The 26,060-nt window shown below is 44.5% G+C and overlaps 2 protein-coding genes across 8 annotated transcripts; both read left to right on the forward strand.

Moving 5' to 3' along the window:
* Positions 1-104: 104 nt before the first annotated feature.
* On the forward strand, positions 105-18,019 carry ZKSCAN8 (zinc finger with KRAB and SCAN domains 8). Of its 5 annotated transcripts, none has more exons than XM_033093852.1 (6): positions 105-405; positions 7,659-8,166; positions 8,702-8,834; positions 10,524-10,612; positions 10,910-11,033; positions 11,712-18,019. In XM_033093852.1, exons 2-6 carry the CDS (start codon positions 7,750-7,752, stop codon positions 12,674-12,676), a joined length of 1,728 nt encoding a protein of 575 aa, XP_032949743.1. In that variant the 5' UTR covers positions 105-405; positions 7,659-7,749; the 3' UTR covers positions 12,677-18,019. The 5 variants fall into 5 exon arrangements, with proteins under 5 accessions (XP_032949743.1, XP_032949746.1, XP_032949742.1 ...); XM_033093855.1 differs by having other exon boundaries at positions 7,662-8,166; XM_033093851.1 differs by lacking the exon at positions 105-405 and adding an exon at positions 1,214-2,863.
* A 1,135-nt stretch (positions 18,020-19,154) lies between these two features.
* On the forward strand, positions 19,155-26,060 carry LOC117015305 (zinc finger protein 239). Of its 3 annotated transcripts, XM_033093906.1 has the most exons (5): positions 19,155-19,747; positions 19,912-20,243; positions 20,554-20,700; positions 21,849-21,985; positions 24,577-26,060. In XM_033093906.1, exon 5 carries the CDS (start codon positions 24,635-24,637, stop codon positions 25,439-25,441), a length of 807 nt encoding a protein of 268 aa, XP_032949797.1. In that variant the 5' UTR covers positions 19,155-19,747; positions 19,912-20,243; positions 20,554-20,700; positions 21,849-21,985; positions 24,577-24,634; the 3' UTR covers positions 25,442-26,060. The 3 variants fall into 3 exon arrangements, with proteins under 3 accessions (XP_032949797.1, XP_032949795.1, XP_032949798.1); XM_033093904.1 differs by lacking the exon at positions 19,155-19,747 and having other exon boundaries at positions 19,768-20,243; XM_033093907.1 differs by lacking the exons at positions 19,155-19,747; positions 19,912-20,243; positions 20,554-20,700 and adding an exon at positions 20,815-20,939.

Genomic DNA, 26,060 nt, shown 5'->3' on the forward strand with positions numbered 1-26,060 from the left:
CGAAACTTCCCCGCCAGCCCTTCTGTCCCCAAGCGCTCCGGAACCGTTAGCGACCGGAAGTGACTCGGGGTAGCTAGAGCGCTGAGAAAGGGGGCCGGCCTTTCCCGGGTCCGGAAACACCCGGGTTCCCGCCTGGAAGGGACCCAGGGCCCCGACTTGGAGGAAGAGTAGGTCAGTGGGGGATCGGGCAGCGGGTTCGGCGACCAACCGCGGACCTGCAGGAACCTCCAGGATCCCACAAGAGGCCGACGGTGTCTGGGGACAGGCCTCCGGAGAGAGAGCACCCCGGTCGACCGCGGACGGCGAGGCGCGGCTGGACGGTCGCGGTCTTGGTCCCATCCCGGCGGGCTCGAGGAACGTTCTCCCGTCGTGGGGTCGCCGGCTGTCCCTGCTCACTGGGACCTGGTAGGACCTCCTAGACTAAGGGAGATGAAAATTGGCTCCGGTTTAAGCTTCTCTGATCCTTAGAGAAACTGAGGGCCCGGAGTGAGATGGCTGAAGGGGGCCGGCGCTAGAATCCTTTAGACCTGGGTTCAAATTCTGGCTCCACCACGCCCCAGTTAAGACCTAGGGCATTTTTAACCCCTATAAGCCTCGGTGTCCTCGTTTGTGTAAATCAGGGTAATATATGATGCCTAATTCATAGGGTGGTTGTGACGAGTGTGAGTGCAAGTAAAAACCTGAACTCTTTAGACATTTTCCTCCCCTCTCCGTATTTGCTATCACTCTCATCCATGTTAGACAAATGACACTAATTAACCAGCTGTCGCTTTTCTGGAGCTCATGGGAAGCAAAGTAAGGTTCAGGACGTAAGGGAGAAACCATGAAGAATGCGAAAGACTGATGTCATCACGGGCTTCATATTGGTTCTCATCCCTGACTTCATATAGGTACCCAGCATCAGACGGACTCTTGAAAAGCACTTACTCCCATGAACGAGGACAGATCAAGGGGGAAGGAATTAAAAATAGAAGGGGGAACGTGAATCATCTTGACTACATTTAGCTAATTGACAAACAAGTCAATCCACTTTTCCTGTCAGAAAAGTGTGGCATACTTGCTAATTTAAAGGGCTCCAAGTACTGGAACTGGGAGGGAGGTCTCAGAATAAATACTAGACGCCTAAACTCCGAAAGCGTATAGTCTATTTGAAGAGCAAATGAAACAATAGCAAGTAATGTAGCTGAGAATGTGGTGAGTGCTAAATAGAACGATAAAATTCTGAGAAGAAGGAGAAATGTGTTGTTAGCTAATAGACCAGTGTTTCTATTGAGCAGGGAGCAATGAGACAAGTCTTTTGATTTGAGAGTACTGGGGGAATGTGACAGTGACTAGGGGTTAGGGAGAGGGACAGTCTGGAGGATTGTAAAAGGCAGGCAGGATCGCTAGTTCTAGAAAGAAAGGGAAAAGCTAAATGTTTATCAATAGAATACTTGCATATGCCACATCCTATAATATGGAATACTACCCAGCCATTAAAATGATAAATTACCAATGAAATTATCGGAACAATATATATGCCATTTTTCTTGGAAGAAAACTGTGTAAAGACATGCGTAATTGTGTGGTGCTTGTGCTGGTAAAGGAAATGGACACACTCCAAACTTAATGATGATCCCATGTTAAGAATTATGAAGGTGTTAGATATTTGCAAGCTAACAATTAAGTTGCCACAGTTTCGTGGATACTGGCAGAAGTCACTAGACTCCTGTGTCAGAAACAAAGGTCTTTATTTAATGACACGAGTACCATGAGCTTCAAATGTTTTGAAAGAATCTAGAAGCACTGAAACTTCCCCATGTATATTATTTGTTTCACTGTGACGATTAGATAACAAAACCCTTTAAAAAAAATCAAAACTACTAAGATTTGGTTCTGGTGGGTGGACAAGATGTTTCTGGGGTTAGGGTTGGGGAATAGGTAGAAATATCGGTGGTGGCTATCAGCAGAAACAAAGGGGAAATTAAGGTGAAGATTGCAGGAGCATCTGAGAACTCAGAATAAATGGGTAATTAGGGACAGTGCTAAAGAAATAAAAATGTGGGACCAAAACAACAAAAGTAAAAGACATTTTCCACAACCTCCACCCCCGAAATCCTATTTAGTCTGAAAAGTTAGAATTTTAATACAACGGGTATAGAAAGAGTTAACAGATTTGTTTCCCCAACTTTGTGGCATTAAAACTAGGGTCAGCTACTGAAGCTTACGTCATAGATTTAGCATGTAAAAAGCTAAGCTGCAAACGTAGGTTTTGTAAACTCAGGTCGCAATTCATTAAGATAGGAAATGGTGGGAAATACGTAAAGATTATAAAATAATTTATATTGAATTACAATCTGTTTTTTTTTTTTTGAAGACCTAATAACATAGGTCTTCAAACAAAGTGAGCTATTACTAGGAGACATAGCGATTAAAAAAAAAAAAGCTATGAACGATGATTAACAGGAATTCATCAAAAAATGTGCAGTCTGTGAGAGGACTGAATTGATGAAAAGAACAATGAAGTGTAGGGACATCGAACCAGGCCAGACGCGAGCACAGCTAACCAGCATCCTGGGAACTCCCAAAGTGCGCGCTCGGACGTTCTCAGGGCCCTGAGGCCGCGCGACCCCGCAATGCGCAGGCGCGGGAGGAGGCCGAGGTGCCGACCATAGAGCTTCCAGACCGCCAGAATTCCTAGAGAGCTGCCGGAAGTGCCTTTGGGGCAAGATGCGTGTTGGCGGGTGTTGTCCTCCCGCTGGTTTGGAAGTTGGGGGCCTGGTGGGATTAGAGCTGTGGCCCCCTTCTCTCCCCGCCCTCCCTCCTGGTGCGTCCACCCTCTGCAGCCTCTCTTCCCCACCCCGGGCTGCGCCTGGAACTCGCGGTGAGTACTGTTCGGGCTTGGGGCCTGAGGAAGGGGAGTGCTTTGTGGCCAGCGCAGGCCGCCGCTGGGGACAAGCCTGAGAGTCCGAGAGGTGGCCCGATCCAGGTGGGCGCCCGGGCTATTGGGACCGTCAGCGGGTGCTGTGGTTGCCGGCGCGGCCGTGTTCGCGTCCCCAAACTTTTTGCGAGAAAACCTTCGTTTTCTTCATTGCTAATGTTTTTGTGGTTTTATTTACAGTCCGTCTTATTTGTCTTGAATTAGAAAACTGCTCCTACGTCATCGTTTATACAACCGTTTCCACGATCTGAGTTGTTTTTATGTAGCAGTTTTGCATTTCCGTCACAATAGTTGGTGTTTTTGTTTGTTTGTTTAAGACAGAGTTTGCTTTTGGAAGCCCCCGTCTATGGAAACCTTGTTTTTGATGTTAGCTTAATCTGCTGTTGGTAGTGTATTCAGAAAATGGTGGTGTGTTGACTGGAAAACTGTACCAAATTTTTTTTGACAACTTCGGGGTAATATAGAATTCAGCCTTCTTCAGAATACTTTACTTCGTTTATTAAAACTAACTGAAGTAGGGGCGACCGGTTAGCTCATTTGGTGAAAGTTCGGTGCCCTTAACAAGGTTGCCGGTTCAAGCCCCACGTTGGGGAGGCTGTGAGCTGCTGGATTGAAACAACTGGATTGAAACAACTACGGTGTTTCCCTGAAAATAAGACCTAACCGGAAAATAAGCCCTAGCATGATTTTGCAGGATGACATCCACTGAACATGAGCTCTAATGCGTCTTTTGGAGCAAACCTTAATATAAGACCCGGTCTTATTTTCTGGTGAACACGGTGCCTGACTTGGAGTCGATGGGTCCTGGAAAGACACACTTAAATAAGTAACTAAATAAATTTTAAAAAAGGAAACCTAATTGAAGTAAACGCCTGGGACCTCCAGAGGAGATCTATTTCCAAACTTGGGTCACACATGAGTAATTTTTGTCAGGCAATGGTGATTGCCGCTGGCACCTCAAAATTTCAACAATCCTTATTTCCGTTTGATTAGTTAAGTATGTTTGTGCAGTAATCATTGTTTTAGCAAATGCAAACATTTTGAATTTCTGTTGTAGTTAAGTGTAAAATGTGGTAGATGTTAAAACGTTCGTCTTGTGCAGAATGAGGTAACTATAAAGCACAGTATTTGCTTCACCTACCTTTTCTTGATCTTTAAAGCCTGGGAAACATCTTGTTTTATTTTCTGTTCCCAAACATCCCAAATTATACCTAATTAGTCTACAAGAAGAAAACGTTTCTTCAACTGCTGAAAAAATAATACTGTTGAAAGTTGAGTTGTGCCTTCAATAGTTCACGGGATTTATAGCATTTGAGGTCAGAAGAAGCCTTAAAGATTGACTGTTTTAACTTCCTAAATCAATCAACTCAACTAGGTATTCTTAAAAGAAAATGAAAGAAGCAGTCTTTATCCACAAGGTGCTTACCAATATAACAGATGTGTATGCACAAAACTGTTTCAGAAGAAGATACATAGTGGATTAATTTTGTACTTGGTTAGTTATAGGTTGTAATTGTCAAAAACCATCTGACTGGAAAGGGAAGAGACTAAAAAGTGGAAAATTAGCTGCTAGAAAGAAGAATCAAGATGGGAAATGGACAAGACTTGTTTGCTGATTTGGTATAAAATATGAACAAACCCAAAGTTTTACTATTGAGACTTTATTTAATGTTACGGTGTTAACATATTAATTTAACATTTTAACATACTAACAATGTAAAGTTCTTGAATGGTGCATACTTGACACTGCTAGATTTTGTAGCTGGTATTGGTGAGGATTGATGTTTAACATGGAAGATGGCTGTTGTTTGCTAAAGATGAGCCTTGACTTTAAGGAAATTCATAAGAAAACATGGTAAAACTATGACTGCAATATCACATTCTAAGCAATTAGAGCTTAGAATGCATGTCTCATGGTAATGACCTTTTAAGTGTTTAAACTATAAGTTGCTGTTTTAAGAAAATTTAAGAACTTATTAAATTTTCATTGATTTATAAAATAAATTATTTAAAAACCATGGAAGTTAATTCTGTCTGTTCAAAACAAAAATGATTACCCCTTGTCTCAAACACTCCACTGACTCTCAACCTCGTGCCCAAATTCACTCTTCCCTCAAATTTCACTACTCCAGGGAATCCCCTCTCTTCTCTGTAAAGTCATCATCCATGAATTAAACCCTCTGATGTTAATCACCATATTTAACCTTACTTCTTGTCTCTTGGTTCTTCCTATCTGTGGCTTACTCCCCAAACTATTGCTCCCAACCTTGGCTAATTTTAAAGACAATTTTCAAATTCTCTTCCTTTTCTCTCTACACTCTTCACGTAAGGGTTCTTAACCCTCCTGGAGTTCTTGGATGGGTGAACTCTGCTGAAATTGAATATAAACTTTTGTGCCTATGCGCTTTTTTCTGTGTTTTCATTAGATTGTAGAGACTAGGAACCAACCTCTTCCTGCCTTCCCCCCAAATACTCTGAAAGATAGAGGTACTGTTTCAAAGATGTATGTCAGGAACTATATGTAATCTGATTTTCCTTCTAAGTTCTTATCTCTTCTTTCCCTCTGTGGATTATACCTAGGTCTCTGCTTTTGTCTTGATGTTGGCATCTCTTGCTAACTGCTTTTGGGTGCGCTGCCTTTGGTTATGTTTTTCTTGGTTATCTGCTATGCCACCTTCAGTTGTGTTTTTCTCCAAACCACTGTCTACAGTGCTGTTACTGTGATCTTTGTGGCATACAAACATGTAATATAACTTCCCTGCTTAAAAAAAGAAACAGGTCACTGTCACAAGCAAGCATTTGCAAGAAAACCATGGCCATGGTCAGACATGTGCCGTGCTCTACACAATGTGATAAAGCCAGTATTTGGACCATGTAAAAAATACCTTTGCAAGAACAAGCACCTTAATCTGCTTGGGGGCGGGGGGGTAGGGGGCAGAGTACAGGGTAGGGGCAACAGAGAAGACCTCGTGGAAAAGGGTGACAGGTAAGCTGAGACTTTGAAGTTAGAGTTGAATGGTTTTAGCTACACCTGGATTTATCAGCCTTGGTGTTGACACTTTGGGCCAGATGGTTCTTTGCTGTGCATTGTAGGATGTTTAATACCATCTCTGGTCTCTACCCACTAGATACTAGTAGTACCCTTTCCCCTCACTTGTAACAACAAAAAATGTTTCCAGGCATTGCCAAATGTCCCTGGGCGACGTGGGCAAAATTGCCCTAGGGTGAGAACCACTGAGCTAGAGTAAAGAGTTCTGCAGCAGAATCCAGGTGTGAGAAAGCTGCATTCAGAAAAGGCTGTATGAAGGTGAGTTTATAGCAGATAAAGCTAGGTAGGTTCACATATCAGAAAGGGCCTTGCATACCATGCTAAACAGTTGGGTGTCCTGTAGAAAGATTTTAAGGAGCTGAGTTGTGTTACATGTTTGTTAAAACAGTGTCTCTAGGGGTATATTAGTTTCATAGGGCTCCTGTAACAAACCATCACTGGGGAGCTTAACAACAGAAATTTATTCTCTCACAGTTACAGAGGCCAGAGTCCAAAATCAGGATGTGGGCAGAGCCATGTTTTCCTAGCTTCAGGTCGTTCACTGACTGTCCTTGGCATTGCTTGGCTTGCAGATGTATAACTCCGCTCTACCTCTATAGTCACTTAGCCCTCTTCTGTGTCTTCATATAGCCTTCTCTTTGTGTGTGTTGATCTCTGTGTCTCTCTTCTTAAAAGTGCACGACTTGTATTGGATAAGGGGCCCAGCACCTGATTCCAGTATAACCTCTTCCAGTATGTTAACTTGATCACATCTGCAAAGACCCTATTTCCAAATAAGGCCACATTCACAGGTACCAGAGGTCATGACCGCAACATATGTTTTTGGAGGACAGAATTCAAACTACAGCAGGCAGCTTTGTGGAACACAGACAGGATAAAAGCTACCCAGAGGCAAGAAGACCGCTTACCTCTGCGACTACAGGCAAGAGATGTGTCTAATAGCAGATAAAAGCCAGAGTCACATAACCCACAAAGAAATGGACCCTGTAATCGAAGTCTTTGGACCTCAGGTCTTGTATCTGAACCTCACTCTTCAACAAGTACAGATGTGTTCTCTGTTAGGTATTGTCAATAATGGTCCTCTGATGTTCTTGGAGTCTATCAATAAGATAAAAGATACAGGTGATGGTGGGGCATCCGGGGTCCTTGGAGGTGCGGGACGCGTGCTCCAACCAGGATTCTAGAGCTCAAGATGAGCTCAATAGTAGAGGCAGTTGGCCGTGAGACAGCGGGGAGATGGGGAGCACAGGCAGGATAATGAGTGTTAGGTGGAGAAGACGGGAGTACTCACACAGTACTCGACAGCACCTTGAGGTAGAAAATGTGGCAATTAGTCTAATCTGTTGAGAGCAGGACAGGCTGAGAGGTGAAATGTGTAGAAACAGTACAGAAAATTGGCAGCTCTGAAGACCAGCCAAGGTGACACGCAGGATTTCAATTAGATGCATCTGCCTGATTTCCTGACTTTGTTTAACCATGTTCCCCATGCCCAAGGAGAGAAAACAGGAAAGGGGTTATTCCCCAGATGGCTTTGGCCTGAGGAGGTACAGAGTCACTTCTGAAAGAGTAGGCAGGCTCTCGTGAATGACAGAGCCATGAAGTCTGTGTCCTGGTAGGGAACTTTTGAGACATCGTAGTAAATACTGTGACCTCTGACGTCCCTAATGCTGTCATTTTCTCTTCCTAAAGAAGTACCCTTAAAGAAGAGGCCCTCGGAAGGTTCTTCTCTTAAGGAGGTAAAGGTGATAGAAACGAGCCTCCTGAGCTTTTCCGGCCCTACATGGCTGCTGAGTCAAGAAAGCCTTTAGCTCCCTCCCCAGCAGACCGGGCTCCTGAAGAGGACCTTGTGATCGTCAAGGTAGAGGAAGATCACGGCTGGACCCCGGAGCCTAGTCGGCATGGGAAGCATCCCGCTGACCAAGAGCTGTCCCGCCTGCGCTTCCGGCAGCTCTGCTACCAGGAGGTTCCGGGGCCCCGCGAGGCGCTGGCCCAGCTCCGGGAGCTCTGTCATCAGTGGCTGCGGCCCGATTTGCACAGCAAGGAGCAGATGGTGGAGCTGCTGGTGCTGGAGCAGTTCCTGAGCATCCTGCCCGGGGAGCTCCAGGCCCTGGTTAAGGAGCATCAGCTGGACAGCGGGGAGGAGGTGGTGACCCTCCTGGAGGACCTGGACAGGCAGATTGATATACTAGGACGGCCAGTAAGTAGGAGGGGTGTGCATGCTGCAACGTGGGGGTCCTTGAGGCTGGGTGGAGGGATGCTGGAACCACGGAGGAGAGGAACTGCTGAGCATGAGTTGCTGTTGGAGGAGGATGGAAAGAGCTGCAGTGTCTTAGGGCTTGTATTCGCAGAGTTCTTTTTGTGGATATGAATCCATTTCTTATCCTCATAGCATCCCTGCACTGTATTATTGTCTCTGTTTGCCAGATGCAAAACTGATGCGTAGAGTTTAAATGATTCTTTCAGGGGCACCCAGAAGTTACAGACAGATCTGAGACCACAGGTCGGGTTTTCTGTTGATTGTCAGGTGTCCCTCAAGCAGCACTGCTTTGTTCCCGCCTCTGCCTCAGGCCCCCGCCCTGGGTGCACAGGACCCAGTTGCGTCAGGAAGTGAAGGAGGTCTGCTGCTTCCTTTCCCAAGCACGTGTCCCCGTAGATGTGCTCTTGGTCCTCCTACATCAGTCAGCTGATTTCTCAGAGAGACTTCTGTGATACAACTGTCCCACTGCTTCCAGGTCCCCGCTCGTGCACATGGACACAGGGTCCTCTGGAAGGAGGTGACGCGCTCAGAGTCGGCACCAGATGCTCAACTGCAGCCTGTGGCGGCCCAGCATGCACCTCCAGGCCTCCTGGGGCCACGTGACAGAGGTGAGCAGCCAGACGTCACTGGTGAGGAGGGCGTAGGAAGGGAAGGAGGACATCCGGGACGCCTGTCGGGTCTTGGAGAATCAGTCACAAGGTCTTCCCTAAATGTTTATCCAGGCTTCATACACAGACTGTTGGTCTCAGTGGTAACTCACGAGCAAATGAAAGAATTTGAGGGTTTGTTCATATTGACACATACTTGTTACCCTGATGTATTTCCAACAAGGTGTTTTTGGGGTTTTGCTGGTACTATCACGTGACTTTATTTGTAAATATTTCAGTATGTTTCCTCAAACAATGGCATTTCCATCCCAGGCAGGAGGCATCTCACTGGTGCGCACTGACCTCGCCCACAGCTCTGTTCCTATTTGCCTATTGTCCCAGCAGTGTTGTCCAGGGTGCCGGCCACGACAGCACTCTGCGATTAGCTGTCATGTCTCTTTATTCTCCTTTCATTTGGAACAGTCCTCAGCCTTTCTTTGCCTTCATGATTTTGACATTTTTGAAGAGTACAGGTCAGTTATTTTGTAAAGTGGCTGCCATTTGGGATTGTGTGATGTTTCCTCATGTTTAGATTCAAGTGTATTTGGCAGAAGCCCCCACCACCCACCCCGAAGTGACGTTGTGTCCTTCTCAGGGAGGCAGCAGGAATTGTCCTGTTGGTGGTGATGGTACCTTTAATGACTTGTTTAAGGTTATTCTTGCTGGGTTAATTGTTGTTGTAAAGTTACTGTTTTTCTCTTTGTAATTAATAAGTAATCTGTGGGGAGATACTCTTGAGTCTGCAAATATCCTTCTACACATCAGACTTTTGTTGCTAAACCAAAACATAGTTTTAGTGTTTATTGATGCTTCTTGACCGAATCAGTGATTACTAAGACCGTTACGAAATGATAATTTTCTAACTGTCATTCCTTCTACATTTATTTGTTTATTGTAATGGAGATGTTCCCTTCTCCCCCACTTTATGATTATTATTTTTCGCTAATCAGTATGGACTCATAAATTCTTATTTTATTCCATAAATATTCTGTTACTATCTTTATTTTGATGTTTAAATTGCCTCAGCTCTGCCAGAGAAGGACCCTTCCATTTGGCTCCTATGTCCTTTTGACATTTCCTCCTCATTGAGAACTTACTTTCTTACAGAACAAGATGTTCTAGTCTCATCTCATACTTGCCCTACATTTCTTATTTTTTGTTTATGTGTGGGTTTTTGTAGATAAGTGGGTTTTTAATACTGCTAAAGAAGCAGCTTAGAAACATTTTCAATTGTTAGTATAATTCTTGTCTGACATTCTAAGGCCTGTTGCCTTGGTATTTTGCTGCCTGTTATCTGGAGGAAGCAGGTCCTGGAAGTCCTGATAGACATTTCCGAAAGGCAGTGTTGTTCGTAGCGATAGATTGGGACCTAAAGAAATACTGTAACGAGCACAAGGATAGAATATACCTTTGGTGGTAGAGAAAAAACTAAAAAACGATTCCTGATAGGTAACCAGTAGTCTTTATATTTGGACGTGTAACTTAAGGCTGGTGGACATTGGCACGTGGATATTTTGTGGACAGCCATAGGTAGGGACCCAGGACCCAAGACCCCAGCGGCTCACATCAAACCTCTGGCATGCATACTGCTGGCTCCCACAACCACAGAACAAGGCTGGTCTCGTTCCTACCTCCCTTCTTCCCTCGCAGCTCTGTCCACTTCTCCGAGTCCCACCCCTTCCCAGAACGGAAGTCCTGGAGACCAGATGACAGCTACACTTCTAACAGCAGGTTTTCAGGTGAGTTGTGCCCTTCTCAGAAACCACATAGCTGTCCTTGGTAGTGTTTGCAGCATCCAGCCCATGTAGCAGTACTCACCCAAGAGCCTGCCCCAGGTTCCTTTGACTGGAGACAGCTCGGCCCTTAATTTCCCCCAATAAGTCTTGTCATTTTCCCCTTTTTTCCAGCTATTCCGATCCCTTTACCCAGTACATTCCCACGTTTAGATCCTCTCCAACCCTGCGGGATCTCGGACATTCTGGGTTTGAGCTATGGAACAGCCCCAGTCCCCCAGTGAGGATCTTGTTTTATTTCAGACTCTGGAGAAGATTGAAGACATGGCTGTGTCCCTAATTCGAGAGGAGTGGCTTCTTGATCCATCACAGAAGGATCTGAGGAGAGATAACAGGACAGAGAATTACAGAAACATGTTCTCCCTGGGTGAGGAGAGCTCCAGTTATTATCACTTAAGGTGTTTGTTTGTTTGTTATGTGCCCTTGTCGGTGAACTTTCTGAAAGACATAGTTGAGTTTTAACTCAGGACCCAACAGAGAAACACAGTATTGAGATTTCTTGAGATCTAAAATGAAACTTCTATTCTCCAGTCCAGGACTGACTGACCTTATGTTTGTGCCTGGGTATTGGTCTGTTTGCCGATTGGACATTGAAATCTTTTATTTCTCTCACGTGATTCTTCTGCTCCCAAGGCCCCATAAGATCTTCATAGAGATTTCTCTCAGGAGCATTGTGCTCCTCCCTTTTAATGGCTGTTGGGGCTTTTTTCCATTTCTGTCCCACTCATTAGATCTGTCAACAGTTCTATACTCCTTCTCACTCCCCAACTTCCACTTCTCCTTGGCTGATCCCTTCCACATGTTAGTTAGTCCCCATTCCAATAACCCTCTTTCGAGGCACTTCTTCCCCAGTTGGCCAGTGGTACTGTGCTCTGCTCCTGTCCCAGTTTAGGAAAGCATTCTGGAGACAGACGGAAGCTTTACGTTGATTTATAGCTGTTCCCTGTGTCTTTTCCTTTTCTCTTCTCTTTAATTCCTTTCTCCTGACGTAAAGAACAGGAAGTGAAACTGGCTTAATGTTTATTTATTACGTTTTTTATTTCAGGTGGTGAAACCAGAAGTGAGAACAGGGAATTAGCTTCAAAACAGGTAGCATCAGCCGGAGTCCAGCCACATGGAGAGACAGCTGCCAGATGCAATGGGGATGTTACCGGGGCTCTTGAGCATGGAGAAGCCCGAGACCTTCTGGGCAGCAGAGTAGAGAGGCAGCGGGCAAATGCCACCCAAGAGAGACGACATAAATGTGACGAATGTGGGAAGAGCTTTGCTCAAAGCTCAGGCCTTGTCCGCCACTGGAGAATCCACACCGGGGAGAAGCCCTATCAGTGTAATGTGTGCGGGAAAGCCTTCAGTTACAGGTCAGCCCTTCTCTCCCATCAGGATATCCACAACAAAGTCAAGCGCTATCACTGTAAGGAGTGCGGGAAGGCCTTCAGTCAGAACACAGGCCTGATCCTGCACCAGCGGATCCACACTGGGGAGAAGCCCTACCAGTGCAGTCAGTGCGGGAAGGCCTTCAGTCAGAGCGCGGGCCTGATCCTGCACCAGCGCATCCACAGTGGGGAGAGGCCATATGAGTGCACTGAGTGTGGGAAAGCCTTCAGTCACAGCTCTCACCTCATTGGCCATCAGAGGATCCACACTGGGGAGAAGCCCTATGAGTGTGATGAGTGTGGGAAAACCTTCAGGCGGAGCTCACACCTCATTGGCCATCAAAGGAGCCACACTGGGGAGAAGCCCTACAAGTGCAATGAGTGTGGGAGAGCCTTTAGTCAGAAGTCGGGCCTGATTGAACACCAGAGAATTCACACTGGGGAGAGACCCTACAAATGTAAAGAATGTGGGAAGGCTTTCAATGGGAACACTGGCCTCATTCAGCATCTGAGAATCCACACAGGGGAGAAGCCCTATCAGTGTAATGAGTGTGGGAAGGCCTTCATTCAGAGGTCAAGTCTCATTCGACATCATCGAGTCCACAGTGGAGAAAAATCTGAATCTGCAGGAGTTTAGGGAAAAACTTGAGTCATAGTTTGGGCGTTATCCAGTATTCGAGAAACCACATGCTGGTGAGAGATCTTTCAGTATAGTAAAAAGGCAGAAAGTTTGTCATCGTTGCAACCTTCCATAGGGTCAGAGCCAGGAGTGGTGGCGGTCAGAATGGCTCAGAGTAGTTTGGGCCCAGTGCCTTGATGCAGGTTCATTGGTGTGACAGCCTCTTGAGGTGTCTGGTGGAGTGGAGCTCCTGTGTCCTGGTGTAGCCTTTAGAAGCTGGTAACAGCGTTAGGGCGAGTTGCTTGTGCAGCCGACGCACTGAACTCTATCTTTTGGGTGAGTAGCTGTAGGTTTGCAAGAGGCTGCCCCTAGTTCTCTGAGTTCCCCTCTCCTGTGCGCCTGTTTCTCCCCAAAGGAGCGCTTGTGCCCCTGATCAATCTAAGAAGATGCTTTAGAGTTCGAAGCAGCCTCTGTGTGAGAGACTTAGTTTGTACTTAGCTTTCTAAGATCCTAGTTCTATGGAAGTTCTTACAAGCACTTGATGTGTTTATGTTTAAGTGTGTGTTTTATCCTAACGTTCCTGATAGTGGAAATCCATATTCCTACGCAGACTCAGAATGCTGTATTTTTAACAGCACTCCAGCATTTTTCTTCACATCCCCACCTCACTGACGCCACTGAGTCACTGAGTATCCACACGTCCCCTTCACCACCCCAGGCCCAGAGCCCGCATCAGCAAGGGAGTGGACACCTTAGTGATGATTGTGGGAGTGTGCGGAGAAAAGGGAGTGGTGGCAGCCCCCTGTCCGGAGTTTGGATGGCTGTACCTTCTGCTGGTGACACTGGCTCTCCTGTCCACCCTCCCATTGTGCTCTGGCCCATGGAGGTGTTCACACTCTCCTACTTGGGGCATCACGTGGGAGAAAGTGGAGACGGGGGCTTGAAGAAGAAATAGAAATCCTTACAGAGCGTGTACTCATCCCTGTTGGCCCATCACAGGATCGCTCAGCTTCTGACCCGTCTGCACGAATCCCGACTGGATGGCTTGTCACTCTTGTCATTGCCCTGGCCCCTCTTTAGGTGGCCTCAACACCTCACTCATCATTCTCCCTGTTTCTTGCTGTTGGCTTTTTATATCCACAGTGGTTATGTCGAGTACTTCACCTCCCTGTTCCTCATTCTGAATTCTGGCACGTGCCATCAGCAATCAAGCAGACTATGAAACGCATCAACACCAGGACCATATTCCATCTTTGAGGCTTTCAGTGAAACTCCAGGGGACACTGAAATAATGAGGCTGGTTCTGCAGTCATATGCCAGAGCTTGCACACACTTTTAGTTGGGTATTTGTGACTATTCCAGTAGTGCTACCACTGTCTCACGTATTGGGGACACTCAGAACTCCCATTTACTAAACCATGCATGAAAGTGCTACAGTAGTCTTGAGTCACATCTTATTTCTGACTGTTTGATTACCCACTTGTTCACCAGATTTGGAATTGAGTAACTTGCCTATTTCCAGAGTCACCTTTCATACTTGGAATTAATTGATTCCATTAATCCTGTTCAGAACAATATAATATACTTTCTGATGAAAACTCCAAGAGAACTTGCATAACTTCGCACTGTGAATATTCTGAACAGAGACAACACTTATTAATCAAGGTATTTTATATTTGATGTTTTTAAAAATCAGTCATAAATTTTCACATCATAGAGGTCTACCTTTTGGATCATAAATTCCTTCCTCTTGACATGCTTTGTCTACCCCTCTTTGGGCCACCTTCACCACTAACACTATCAACGTTAACTATACCTGTTGAGTTATTGGTACCCACTTGTCGTTTGTCATCCTGGTTTCCCTGGTTATCGTCTTCAATATGGTGCTTATTCTCCCTTCCCTTTCTCTCCCCCCCCCCCCACCTTTAGATTACCATTCGTAATTCATTTGTATTTGAACTTTCCAGTAACCAGAAACTAATAAATCTGGTTGTCTCTAGATCCTTGCTCTCTGCTTCAGTTGTGCCTTACCCTCTGTAAGATACTAATAATGCAAACATTACATAGGATGGGCACATTGTCAGGGAGAATATGTGTGTGTGCACGCACACGTAAACATATCCTTCTCCCATGTGGTCTAGAGGAACACTTGTCTGCTATACTAGTGAAAGCTCTGAGCAGAGCAACATTTGAAATAACTAGATGTACCTGCTAACATCTCTTGACTCAGTAAAGTGTGGCCAGATTACTTAAATCTCAGAATATTACTAAGCATCTGGCAGAAACTCAGGAAAGAAGATAAGACCAGAAAGATCAGTGTTTTACTGGGTTGGGTGAATGTGAGAAAAGACTGACTGTCACGGGTGACTCAACACACCTACAGAAATGGCCCAGTAGCGTAAGACGGTAGAAAAGGCTGTTGTCTGCATGGGGCACTCCAGTTCTCACACTTCGGCTGTTGATCGGTCTCTCTGACCTTGTTTTGAGCTGCTATCAGAAATGCACCAAGTTCCTTTATCCTGCAGGTTCTGTTTTTCTGTTCTTAATCTGATATGAACTGTCCACCAGTACTGTCTTCTCGCATCCTCACCTTCTCGTTTTAGGACCTGGAAAGATAAAAGTGGTTCCTCCCTGGAGCAAGGTGGCAGTGCCAGGATGTGGCTGGCTCCCACACGGAGCACTTAGCGTCACTCTTGGTTCTGCAGCTCTAGAGAATAATGGCTGGTATTTATTGAGCACGTGCTGTGTACCAAACCTTGTGTTAAGCTGTGATAGATATTGTTACATCCCCCATTTTATAGACAAGGAAACTGAGGCTTAGGGAGCTGACTGAGCTTACCGTGATCGCACAGCTCTACGTGAGGGAGCAGAGCTAAGCTTTTGCCGTCAGCCTGATGACACCGTAACCCTGGCCTGCCGTTTCACAGTTACGCACCCCTACTTACAGGAGGTGCTGGGGACCGGGATGTGCAGTAGGAAGTCCATTACCATTACTGGGAGATTGGTTGAGAATGTCATTTTTGTTTATAATTACACCTTTAAATGTTGATACTTTTGATGCTTTGTAGTACTAGAAAACTAACTTGTGTAAGTAAAACATGTTTAAAAGAATAACTGGGAGGATAAAGCAATAACTTACAGATTCAAATACATTTCTCTGTAAACTGCCCCAGGGAGGGAAATGAGGTCTCCATGCAGCAGGCCAGATGGATGCACAATTAGAATGACAACAGTAAGTTCATCAATAGCATCAAATGTGGAAAATCTTCCATTTACTGCCCAGTTCCTTGTGCCATTCTATTTCTTGTATCAGTCATGCGATTTTAAACGAGTCATCCATGTTCCATCCATGTCTTCATTAATCTATTCTAGAAACTTCTCCTTAACTGGCTTAACAGCACGCCATTGAAATGTCCTCAGAGCCACCAGTGGATAAATGTTAATGCCTTTTCTTAGTTCTTGTCTTTCTAGATCTGTATTTCATATTATTGAATTTCCCCCGTGTCTCAAGAATTGTCTTCTTTGGCTTGTGATATCGTTTTTGGTCATTTTCTCCAATTTCTAGATTTTCTTTATTTGTTTTTTCCTGCTATGCTCTAAGAATAATCCCTATATCTTCATTTTATTCACCACTTTTTTTAATACTCATATGTATCCATTTTGATTAACACTTACCTTCTATATTTCAGTAACTTAACATTTCCCTCCCTGTGTGTTGTCTGTTGACTTGTCAACTTTTCCACAGCTCCCTATACAACTTGGTATTTGAAAACAGAACTCATCACTGTTGTCCCACTACCCCCATTTTCCTTTTAAATAGGCATCATTGCTAATTCCTTGACCCTCACTTCCCTTTGTTTCTTATGCCTGTCTTGGAGTTGCCTTTTAGTCTTGTTCGTTCTGCTTTCCATTCTCCATGCCTCAAATCTTGCTAAGTTGTTCCAATTCTTAGTTTTCTTCTTGAGTCTAGGTCGTTTACATTTCTGCCATCCCTTCGTAGTCCTCCATGCAGATCCATATTCTCTAGGGCCCAGGTTATTGTACTTCTTTCTTTCCAGTCTCCTTGCTCTCGAGATCCCCATCTTGTTTGCATCAAAGATGACCCTTCTCAAACTCCATTTTCATGATGTCTCACTTTCATTCAAGAAAACAGCATATAATTGCAATCAGCACCATGATGTTCCAAGTTCTCTGTTACTTTGCCCTCCATGCTTAATCTGCCTCAGCCTCATTGCCCAGCATACTTACTCTCAGTCCTCACATTCACACTTCTTGTGGCCTTCCACTACTGTCTTAGAAGCCCTAGCCTCTGTGCCTTTCCCTTGCTATTCCTTTTGCTTAGATTGCTTTGGCCCCAGCTCCTGTTCACTACCTTCAAAGCCTAGTTTCCTTCATATCTTCTGAGTGAGCGATCCCTGACTGACCTCACCTCACACTAACACCAACCTTTTTCTCTGCCTCAGCACTGATCCTTTGAATTTCTGCTGTGGTCCATGTTGCTTTGTAATTATTTCCTAGCGGTCTGTAATGTAGTTTCACATTTGTATTTATTTCCAAAATTAAATTGTAAGCTCCTTGAGGGCAGGAATAATTTTACATTGTATCTCTGCACCCCCCTAGTGCCTAGTATGGTGCTGAGCACACAGTAGGTGTTTAATAAATGCTTGTCGAGTTGTGTGGATTATTTATGGTGTTATCTACAGAAATTTTGACACTTTTTCAAGGATGTATCTCTCTTCCTACCACTTTGTGCACAGACCTATTTCCATAATACATCAGTAACTGCTTAGACCTAAGAATGAGGCCAAAAAAATACAATTTTAGGAGGGTGTGTGTGAAAAGTTAAAATATGAAGCTCTCCATTTATTTGGCCAGATCTATTGGTTAAGAAAGAAGAAAAGGAAACACTGAAGATTAAAGTGTTATCATTGCAAAAGCACTTAAGGATAAGCTTTTGTATCTGAAGTTAGACAGTGCTTCTCAACTGGGGCAATTCGGCAGTGTCTGGAGACATTTTGGATGGCCAGGATGCTCCTGGCATGTAGTAGGTAGAGGCTAGGGGTGCTCCTCAACATCCTGCATGCACAGGACACACCAAAAACTTATCCCATTCCTTGTGTTTGATAGTGCCATGGTTGAGAAGCCCTGGTCTGCATATATTTAAGGTATGTAGTGAAAAAGACAAGAAATACTAGCATTGCAATTAGAAAAATTAGCTATGCTAAGCTTTACAAGAACCCTAGGTGTGTATTTTGTAATTTGTAAGGTTATTTTTAAAAAAAGCCTTAATGTTTGGAGTTCACAACAACATACATGTCAGAATGATGGCAAACAATAAAATTGGTGGTGTTCTAAGTCTTCTTTCTGCATCAGCTGTGCTTCCATCCTTATACCGTGTGGAAGGTGTTGCAGGAGTACAAGTCTAGCTTTAGCTTTTACATCTTGGTTCATTACATAGAATGAAAGAAATCACCGGGACTATCTCTGCAGCAGGGGGCCTGTAACTTACCAAAGATTTACCTTGGGGGAAACACATGACCCCCAACAGTCCCTTGGGTAGTCAGACAGGAATAATTACCAACCTCCCGAAGATTTGCCAAATAAAACATTCCCTTACAAAGTTTTTAACATACTATAAATCCTACTTAGGAAGGCAAATATGTAGGGGGAAATGCAATTTCCTAAATTTTTAAAAGACCATTTAAAAACTAGTCTTTTGTAATTCTGGTACAGCCTTCAACAGGTTTAAAGAGGATCAACCCTAGAGTTAGAAAATTAGTTTAAATGTAGTACATACAGCAAGGCAATAACTGCATTGCTCTGTTGTGTTTATTCATGTCTATAGAATGATAGGTTTGGAAGTGATTTTTGAGATTTACCAACTCATGTAAATGGAGGTCCAGAGAGGTCATGTGGTTCGCACCCTGTTAAGTTAATGGTATATGTGAAAATAGGATCCAGGTTTCTGAGGGTTTGCCCATTTCCTTTTTGGCTGGTTATGCCCTCAGGTCCGACCTTTGGTATTTTATATTCTTAATTCATTCTTAGTACCTCCACCTGTAATGTTTCATTTTATGAGTTACTCTTTTCTCAGCTTGTATGCCCAAAGCAGACTGGTGTGTCAAGTTACACTTTTTCATAAGTAACTGCAATATCGCAGCCATTTCCTGAAAGCCCTGCTAACTTGGACCTGGTCCCTAACCTTCAAGAAAACAGGAATCGCAGCATTGGCTTTCGTATCACTGATGATGAAGACCAGAGCTCTTGCGGTCCTGCGTGTCGGTTTTAGGGATCATGTCGGGCCCTCACTGGAGGTGGTGCCCTTTCCAAGCCGTGATGCCTATACGTACATTCCAAGATTCTAGGGTGTTCCTACCCTGGGTAAAATCAGGAAGCAAAAAATCACCTCGTGAGATGGTGACAGGTGAACCGCAGACCCACGGCCGGCCAGGAGCCAGCTAGGCTCCGCCCCGGGCCTTCCGGATTCCTGGGCCCGCCCCGGAAGTGCTGTGAGGGTCGTGGTGCCTTTGAGTGGCTCTTGGTGAGCGTTCCTCAACTACAACCCCTCAGATTCCCTCGCTAGGCAGAAACCTGGAGAGGCGGCCGCTCCTCGGACGGCGGGGATTGCGCACAAATGCAACCCCCCAGGGAAGGTTTCTCTCGCGATTCAGGGCTGCCGGAGTCCCCAATTGGGACTTCTTCCCTCTCGAGATTGTAACCCTGGACTTTTCTCCGGTCTAAAGAGTTTTATCGAGTCACAGATGCACCCTGCTGCATTTAGTATCGCTGCCCACCAGACACTCAGCTTGCCATTCCAAAAAAAAGGAGAGAAATTGCAAATTTCTGGAAATTAGCGTTAGGAACTCGAATTTTCTGGGAGGCTTCCTCTCGCACTTCTGCTTCTTGTGCCCACGACATGTCCTTTTAAATGCTGAAGACACCTCTGTATTTCGGCTTGGCAGTAAAGGATCGCCCTCCCCCTTTAGCAGTCACGTTTCCATCCTCCCAGCAACCACGATGCAGTTCTCTCCTGACTCCCCTCTCCGGCCCCACCCTGCTCCAGCCCCGCAGTGATGCTCAGACTCAGAGGTAGGGAGATTCCTGTGGCGCAGTGTGTGATCCGACAGTCCTCTTTCTGCAAGTTACATCCTTACTTGCCTCTTATTTTTCTTCTGTAACACTCAGTAAGTATGTAGCAGCTACTTACGTAGCAGTCTGCTTTTTCTTTGAGTAAAATCATGTTTCTCTTACAGAAGATATATTCTGGAAGAAGAGGTCCTCCAGAGGAATCTTACTGAATCACAGACTCCAATTACAGGAAAGCTGCATGCCGCATTTTTAGAGGAGCTGCTTTTGCTGGTTCCAGGGAATCTGTTACCAGAAAAGTCTCCTCTCTGAGCTGGCTCCAGCGGCTCGGTTGACAACAGGCTGAGTCCATTTCCTGACCATCTTACCTGAGTAGCACTAGGTCCAGGAGTAGGAGCACCATGGGTATGGCAGAGTCCTTGAGAAGGTGGCTACGCTGGATGCCCTCCACCTCGAGAGGGAGATGGATGAACCCAGACAGCAGGGTGGAAACGGAGAGGTATTTATCAAGTCATCTTGAAACTTTTAGTCTCCTAGGTATTCTTCTCTTTTTTCCCTGCTTTTTAGGAATGTAAGTCTAAAGCCAGACTACCTGTGACTGTGGCCATATAACTTCCTCTTTCTCTGCCTCCATTTCCTCTGTAAAGGAGGACGAGAAAAGCACCTGCCTGGTGCATAAGAAGTGCCATCTAGATATTTGTTGTAATTATTTCTTCCTTTCTTTACCTTCCGGGGACTGGCCTGCTCTGCTGTTTTATCTGCTTATACAGTGATTTCTTTATAATTTCATGTGTTTAATTTTTTTCCAGACTGCAGCTCTTGCATACAGTCAAGAAGTGATCTAGGAAGAAATGCCATCTCTGGGAGCAGAGGGAGAATCAATGTCTTTTCAGCTCCTACCCAGGAATACACCATCGAAATATCAATTATAGGGACCCTTACCCCTCGGGAGAGTTGTAAGTGTTAGACTTTGACATTCTGTGGTCTTCTGAAGGGTCTGGAAGTAAGGGACCTGAGGAGTCTTTTTTTTTTTTTTTTTTAACGTCTATGTAACTGGATCAGGATAAGGGTGTTGTGAACGCTTAGCAGTCTGGTTAAGTTCAAAATGAGGGGGGAACAAGAGGGAATCCAGCTCAGCTCTGCCACAGAATTTTATTGTTCAGGAGTTCCATCTTTGCTGCCTGTTTTCTGACATGTAAGTCATAAATATGTTTTCCATTTTTTACTTGTCTTTGTGTAAGATGGTTTTATTTTTATTTGCAGGAATTTCAGTTGTTTGTATGGAGGTCAGATTTATCAATCTTCATTTATGGCCTCCAGATTTTGCCTCAAAGTTAACACGGCCTTCCTACTCTGAGTTTCTAAAAGACTTCTACCACATTTTCCTCTAGTACTTTTTTAGTTTCAATTATAACATTTGCAAGTTTGATTTATTTGGAATGTTTACCTGTGTATAGAGTGAGGTAGGAATCCAGTTTAACATTTTTCCAGATGATTACTCAGTTCTCCTCATATATTTATTGAAGAGTCTACTCATTTTTTCCTACCGATTTGTTACCTTTATTATTTGCTTAATTTCTACATGTGATTGCATCTATTTCCACACTTTTATTCTGTACCATTTGTCTATTTCACTCACCAGCACCACACCGTTTAATTGTTGAGGTTTTATAATATATTTAAAGTTCTTTAGGACAAGTGCCCCTTCATTGCCCTTCTTTTCCAGTTTTCCCAGGCAGGCTTGCTTGTTTCATTTTCTGTGTGAACTTTAAATTTGACTTATTAAAAAGTTGATATTTTTATTTGAATAATGTTAAATTTACAAATTAATTTAGGGATTACTCTGTTAGTCCTAAACCCTGAGGATTCATTCCCTGGTTGACCTCGGAGGCAAGTGGATGGGATTGGAACCTTGACAAACCTGGATTCAAATTTCACCTCTGCTGTTTTATTGTCCAACCTCGGAAAAAATTGATCTGCTTCTCAGTTTTCTTTTATGTGAGAGGAGAACTGTAACGTCTGCCCTGCAGGATAAAGTAAGAGGAAAATTGTAAAATGCCTTCTTCGGAGTCAATGGAATCCTCTCTTCTCTTGCTTCTTTCAGGTGGGCCGCTTTTGAACCACTGAGAGGGAACCTCCGGGATCCTAGAGCGGATCCCCAGGGAGGGATTCCGGGAAGTCGTCTCTCCAGGCCACTGTGGGCCCCGATGGTCAGTCAGGCGTCGGACCGCCGAGTAACAGGTCAGTGTCCTGCAGTCCTCCCGGGGTTTGAGTGGCTCCTGGACCAGTGGCCACAGAGCAGAGGGAGCTACGTGCTGTGCGGCTTCCCCGCGACCTGCCTGGCCCCTCGCCCCTCCCTTTTACTCTTTTCCTTCCCTTCCTCCGCTGTGCCACCGGACGTTGCGACTCCCCCGCGACCCTGTGAGCAGGATGGCAGGTGGGACCAGAGCCCTTCCCCCCAGAGCCGGGTGTCTGGGGCCGGAGGACAGCTAGTCACTGGAGTGACCCCGCCTCGCTCTCCTGACAAGGCCCTTGTCGGGTGCGGGGAAGCGGACGGGGATGGAGGAGACCTTCCGTTCTCTTGGCCCTGTGCCCTCAGGTCTCCTTAACAGGTGAAGGACACTTAGAAATTTTATTTAAATGTTCTTGAAGTATTCTCATGTTGCCTCAGAGAAAAAAGCCAGCTTAGCTGAAATGCTCTACTCATGAAAGCTCCTTTCTTTTGGTGTCTATATTGCATTTTCCCCTCCCCGCCCACCATTTTTCTTGTTTCAAAGATGAGAGCAAATGTCCTTTCTTCTTGTTAGCTTTCCTTTGAAGTTAAAAATGTTAACTCAAAGGTATCTGATAACAGCCCCAAAAGGTACTTTGTATGTATCTGTAGCCCAAGGATAATTTATTCAGAAAAAAAATACATTTATCCTTTGTTTTTGCCTGAAGTCAATATCAGCAGCTTCTGGCTGTGAGGGGAACGTAATTGGGAAAAGAAAGCACACTGAGGCAAGGACAGGAAAGGATAATTCCAGTGTGAGCAAGCCACAGACCAAGAGGGGTTTGCGTGGGACTAGGGGGTTCTCCGTGTTTTGCTAATGAGGGCAGAGCAGCTTACACCACTTGTTTCTTTGGTAACCATGTTTCTGGACTCTGGGCAAGAATTCATGTGACCTCTGCATTGTGAGCCTTTTTCAGTGTTGCCAAGCAGCTGCTGTTCAGAGAGACTTGCTAGAACAGCATCACTTAGAAATAGTTCAGCTCCTAAGCCATGGAGGGTACATTGTCCATGTCACAACAAACCTATGACTGATTTGTGGGGCACCTTTCCCCCACCCACCCAACCAGAACAAGGACATCAGAGGCATAAAAAAATATACAAACTAATGAAAGTGATTACCTGTGGAGGTGGTAAATGGAAGGGGGACCAGGGTGGAAGCCAGGCTTCTCCATAGGTCTTCTTAGAGTATTTTGACCTTAGAAATGTATGCAACCTAATCAAAGACAAATTTTTAAGTAAAATGTGTAGAATAAGTTCTGGGTGCTCTGGGCATGTTAGATTCACAGAAAAATTGTGAAGATAGTGTGGACAGTTCCCCTGTACCCCACACCCAGTTTCCCTGTTATCAATATCTTCTATTATGTAGTACGTTTACCACAACTGTTGAATCACTCTTGATTGGTAAAGTCCATACTTCATTCATATGTCCTTAGTTTGTACCTCATGTCCTTTTTCTATTCCATTGTCCCCTCCAGGGCATCATGTTACATTTAATTGTCATGTCTCCATAGGCTCCTCTTGGCTGTGACCGTTTCTTAGACTTTTCCTTGTTTTTGTTGACCTTGACAATTTTGAGGAGTACTTGTTAGGTGTTTTGTAGAATGCCACTCAGTTGGGATTTGAGTCATGTTTTTATCATTATTATATTCAGGTTATAGGTATTTTGGAGAAAGACCACAGAGGTAGGTGAAGTGCCATTCTCATCATAGCAGGGGTGCCTACTGTCAATTTGACTTGTCGCTGTTGAGACGTAAAACCATTCATAAAATAGAAAAAGGCAGAGAGGGGATAATTTGTGTCATTTGGGTTTGGAGCAAAAGTTTTATTAGGTTTGGAGACAGAATTTGGTTTGTTCCCAGGGAATAAAAGAGAGGCAACAATCCACCAAGTTCTCTGCATATGGGTCTCAATTTTAAAGATGGAATGGGCTAGAGGAGCCCCATTCTTTGGAGAGGTGAAGGATCTGTCTGTCACAGTTCCAGAGGAGACAGAGCCTCCCTGTTGCTAAGATACTATCATCATAGCAACAGCAGCTGCAGCAGTGACAGTGGTGCAGTTGGCAGAACTCCTTTGACCCCATGTCTCTTCCAACCCTGGTGTGGACTCCTGTGAGTGGTAAGATGCACCAGTCGATGAGATTATTATCATTTTTTCCATTGTACTCATTACCAGTTGAATTTCTGATTCTTTAGCCTTTACTATCCTGTACTCCATCTGCTCTCCCATCTACAAAACTCTTCAATGCCTGTCTTGTCTCTCAGTTTAAGGAAATATGATAAAAAATCTGTTTAAGTATAGGAACTATTTATATACATTTATATGCCAGGTTCTGTGCTTTACATACCTTTGTAAAATAGCCATTTGAGTCAGGTGTTCATCCTCATAGTTCTGTTATGTAGCTGTGTTGTTGTTCTGACTGAATAAAAACATTGGATCTGGCTGACATACAATCGGTGTGTCTGGGGTTCTCAAACATGTTTGAGAGTCCTGGTTGAGTCTGTATCACATATTGCTTTGGTAGAAGGGAATAAATTACATTTGAAAAGTTTGTTTATTTCAGGAATTAATGCCAGAGGGATGAACAAGGCATCCATTTTGAAGGGAAGGTTTTTGTAAGGATGGATCCACATCAGCAAGTCCCCAGCACATATAAAAGGGATACTTTACAGATTCCTGAGCATGAAAAGGCCTGTCAGTATGTGGACCAGTTAGAAAGGCATGAGGACAGGCCGACAGAAGGAAGACGGTTTACCTGCGGTGAGTGTGGAAAGAAGTTTGCCCAGAGCTCAGGCCTTGTTCGACATCAGAGGACCCACACTGGAGAGAAACCCTATGAGTGTGATCACTGTGGAAAAGGCTTCAGTGAGCGCTCCACCCTCACTGTGCATGAAAGAATCCACACTGGCGAGAAGCCCTATACTTGTAATGAGTGTAGGAAAGCCTTCAGTGTGAGGGCACACCTGATCATACATCAGAGAATCCACAATGGAGAGAAACCCTATGAGTGTAATGAATGTGGCAAAGCCTTTAGTGTGAGCTCGGACCTTATCAAACATCAGAGAATCCACTCTGGTGAGAAACCTTATGAGTGCGACGCATGTGGGAAAGCCTTCAGTGTGAGCTCAGCCCTCATCAAACATCAGAGAATCCACACAGGAGAGAAGCCGTACGAGTGTAAGGAGTGTGGGAAGGCTTTCTCTGTGAACTCAGCCCTCATTAACCACCAGAGGGTTCACTCTGGAGAAAAGCCCTACGAGTGTGGAGAATGCAGGAAAGCATTTAGCCAGATCGCAACCCTGATCCATCACCAGAGAATCCACACAGGAGAGAAGCCGTACGAGTGTGCCACATGTGGGAAAGCCTTCCGTGGGAGCTCTAATCTTACTAAACACCAGAAAATTCATGCCAAGAAGTGTCCTCAGTGATTTAGGTGGTGAAGCTATTCCAACGGCCTTTTTTGGTATTAAATGGTACACCAAAAGAAGGATATGGGAAAAGCTTATGTTTTCATTGACATTTGGCTCTTTAGTATATTGAAGAAGTGAGAAGTCAGTGAAAAATGACTCTGAGAATGATTGACAGCCTCTAAAATCACATCTACTTCTGTAAATGCACTTTTATAACTCATAAGGTAAAAGCATCATGCCATGATGAAGTTTGTTTGGGTTTAATAAGAGCAAACTTCGACATTTTAAACCTTGCTTTTATATTTTCTTAAGTACAAGCCTTTTGTTATTGTTGCTATTCCAGTATTTTGGGGGAAACATACTGAATTTTGAAATTAGAAGTAATGATGGTTGGCAAGACAGGGACCACATACCTCATTGAATCTGGAAACACTAACCTATTGGTCTTCCTTTCTTTTGTTGTCCCACGATGTTCTCAGGGATGATTCGATGGGTTAGTAACCTGGCAGAGGGCAGACTATCTCTTTTTAGGTAGTGATCCCAATAGATATTCTTTGAGATTGTTCTTACTTAGTCAGCTTACTGATCCAAAAAACCCCTGAACTTGACTAAGCTTCCTGAACCAAAAAAAAAAAAA

This window comes from Rhinolophus ferrumequinum, chromosome 22 (assembly GCF_004115265.2).
Source record: "Rhinolophus ferrumequinum isolate MPI-CBG mRhiFer1 chromosome 22, mRhiFer1_v1.p, whole genome shotgun sequence".
Classification (NCBI taxonomy): Eukaryota; Metazoa; Chordata; class Mammalia; order Chiroptera; family Rhinolophidae; genus Rhinolophus; species Rhinolophus ferrumequinum.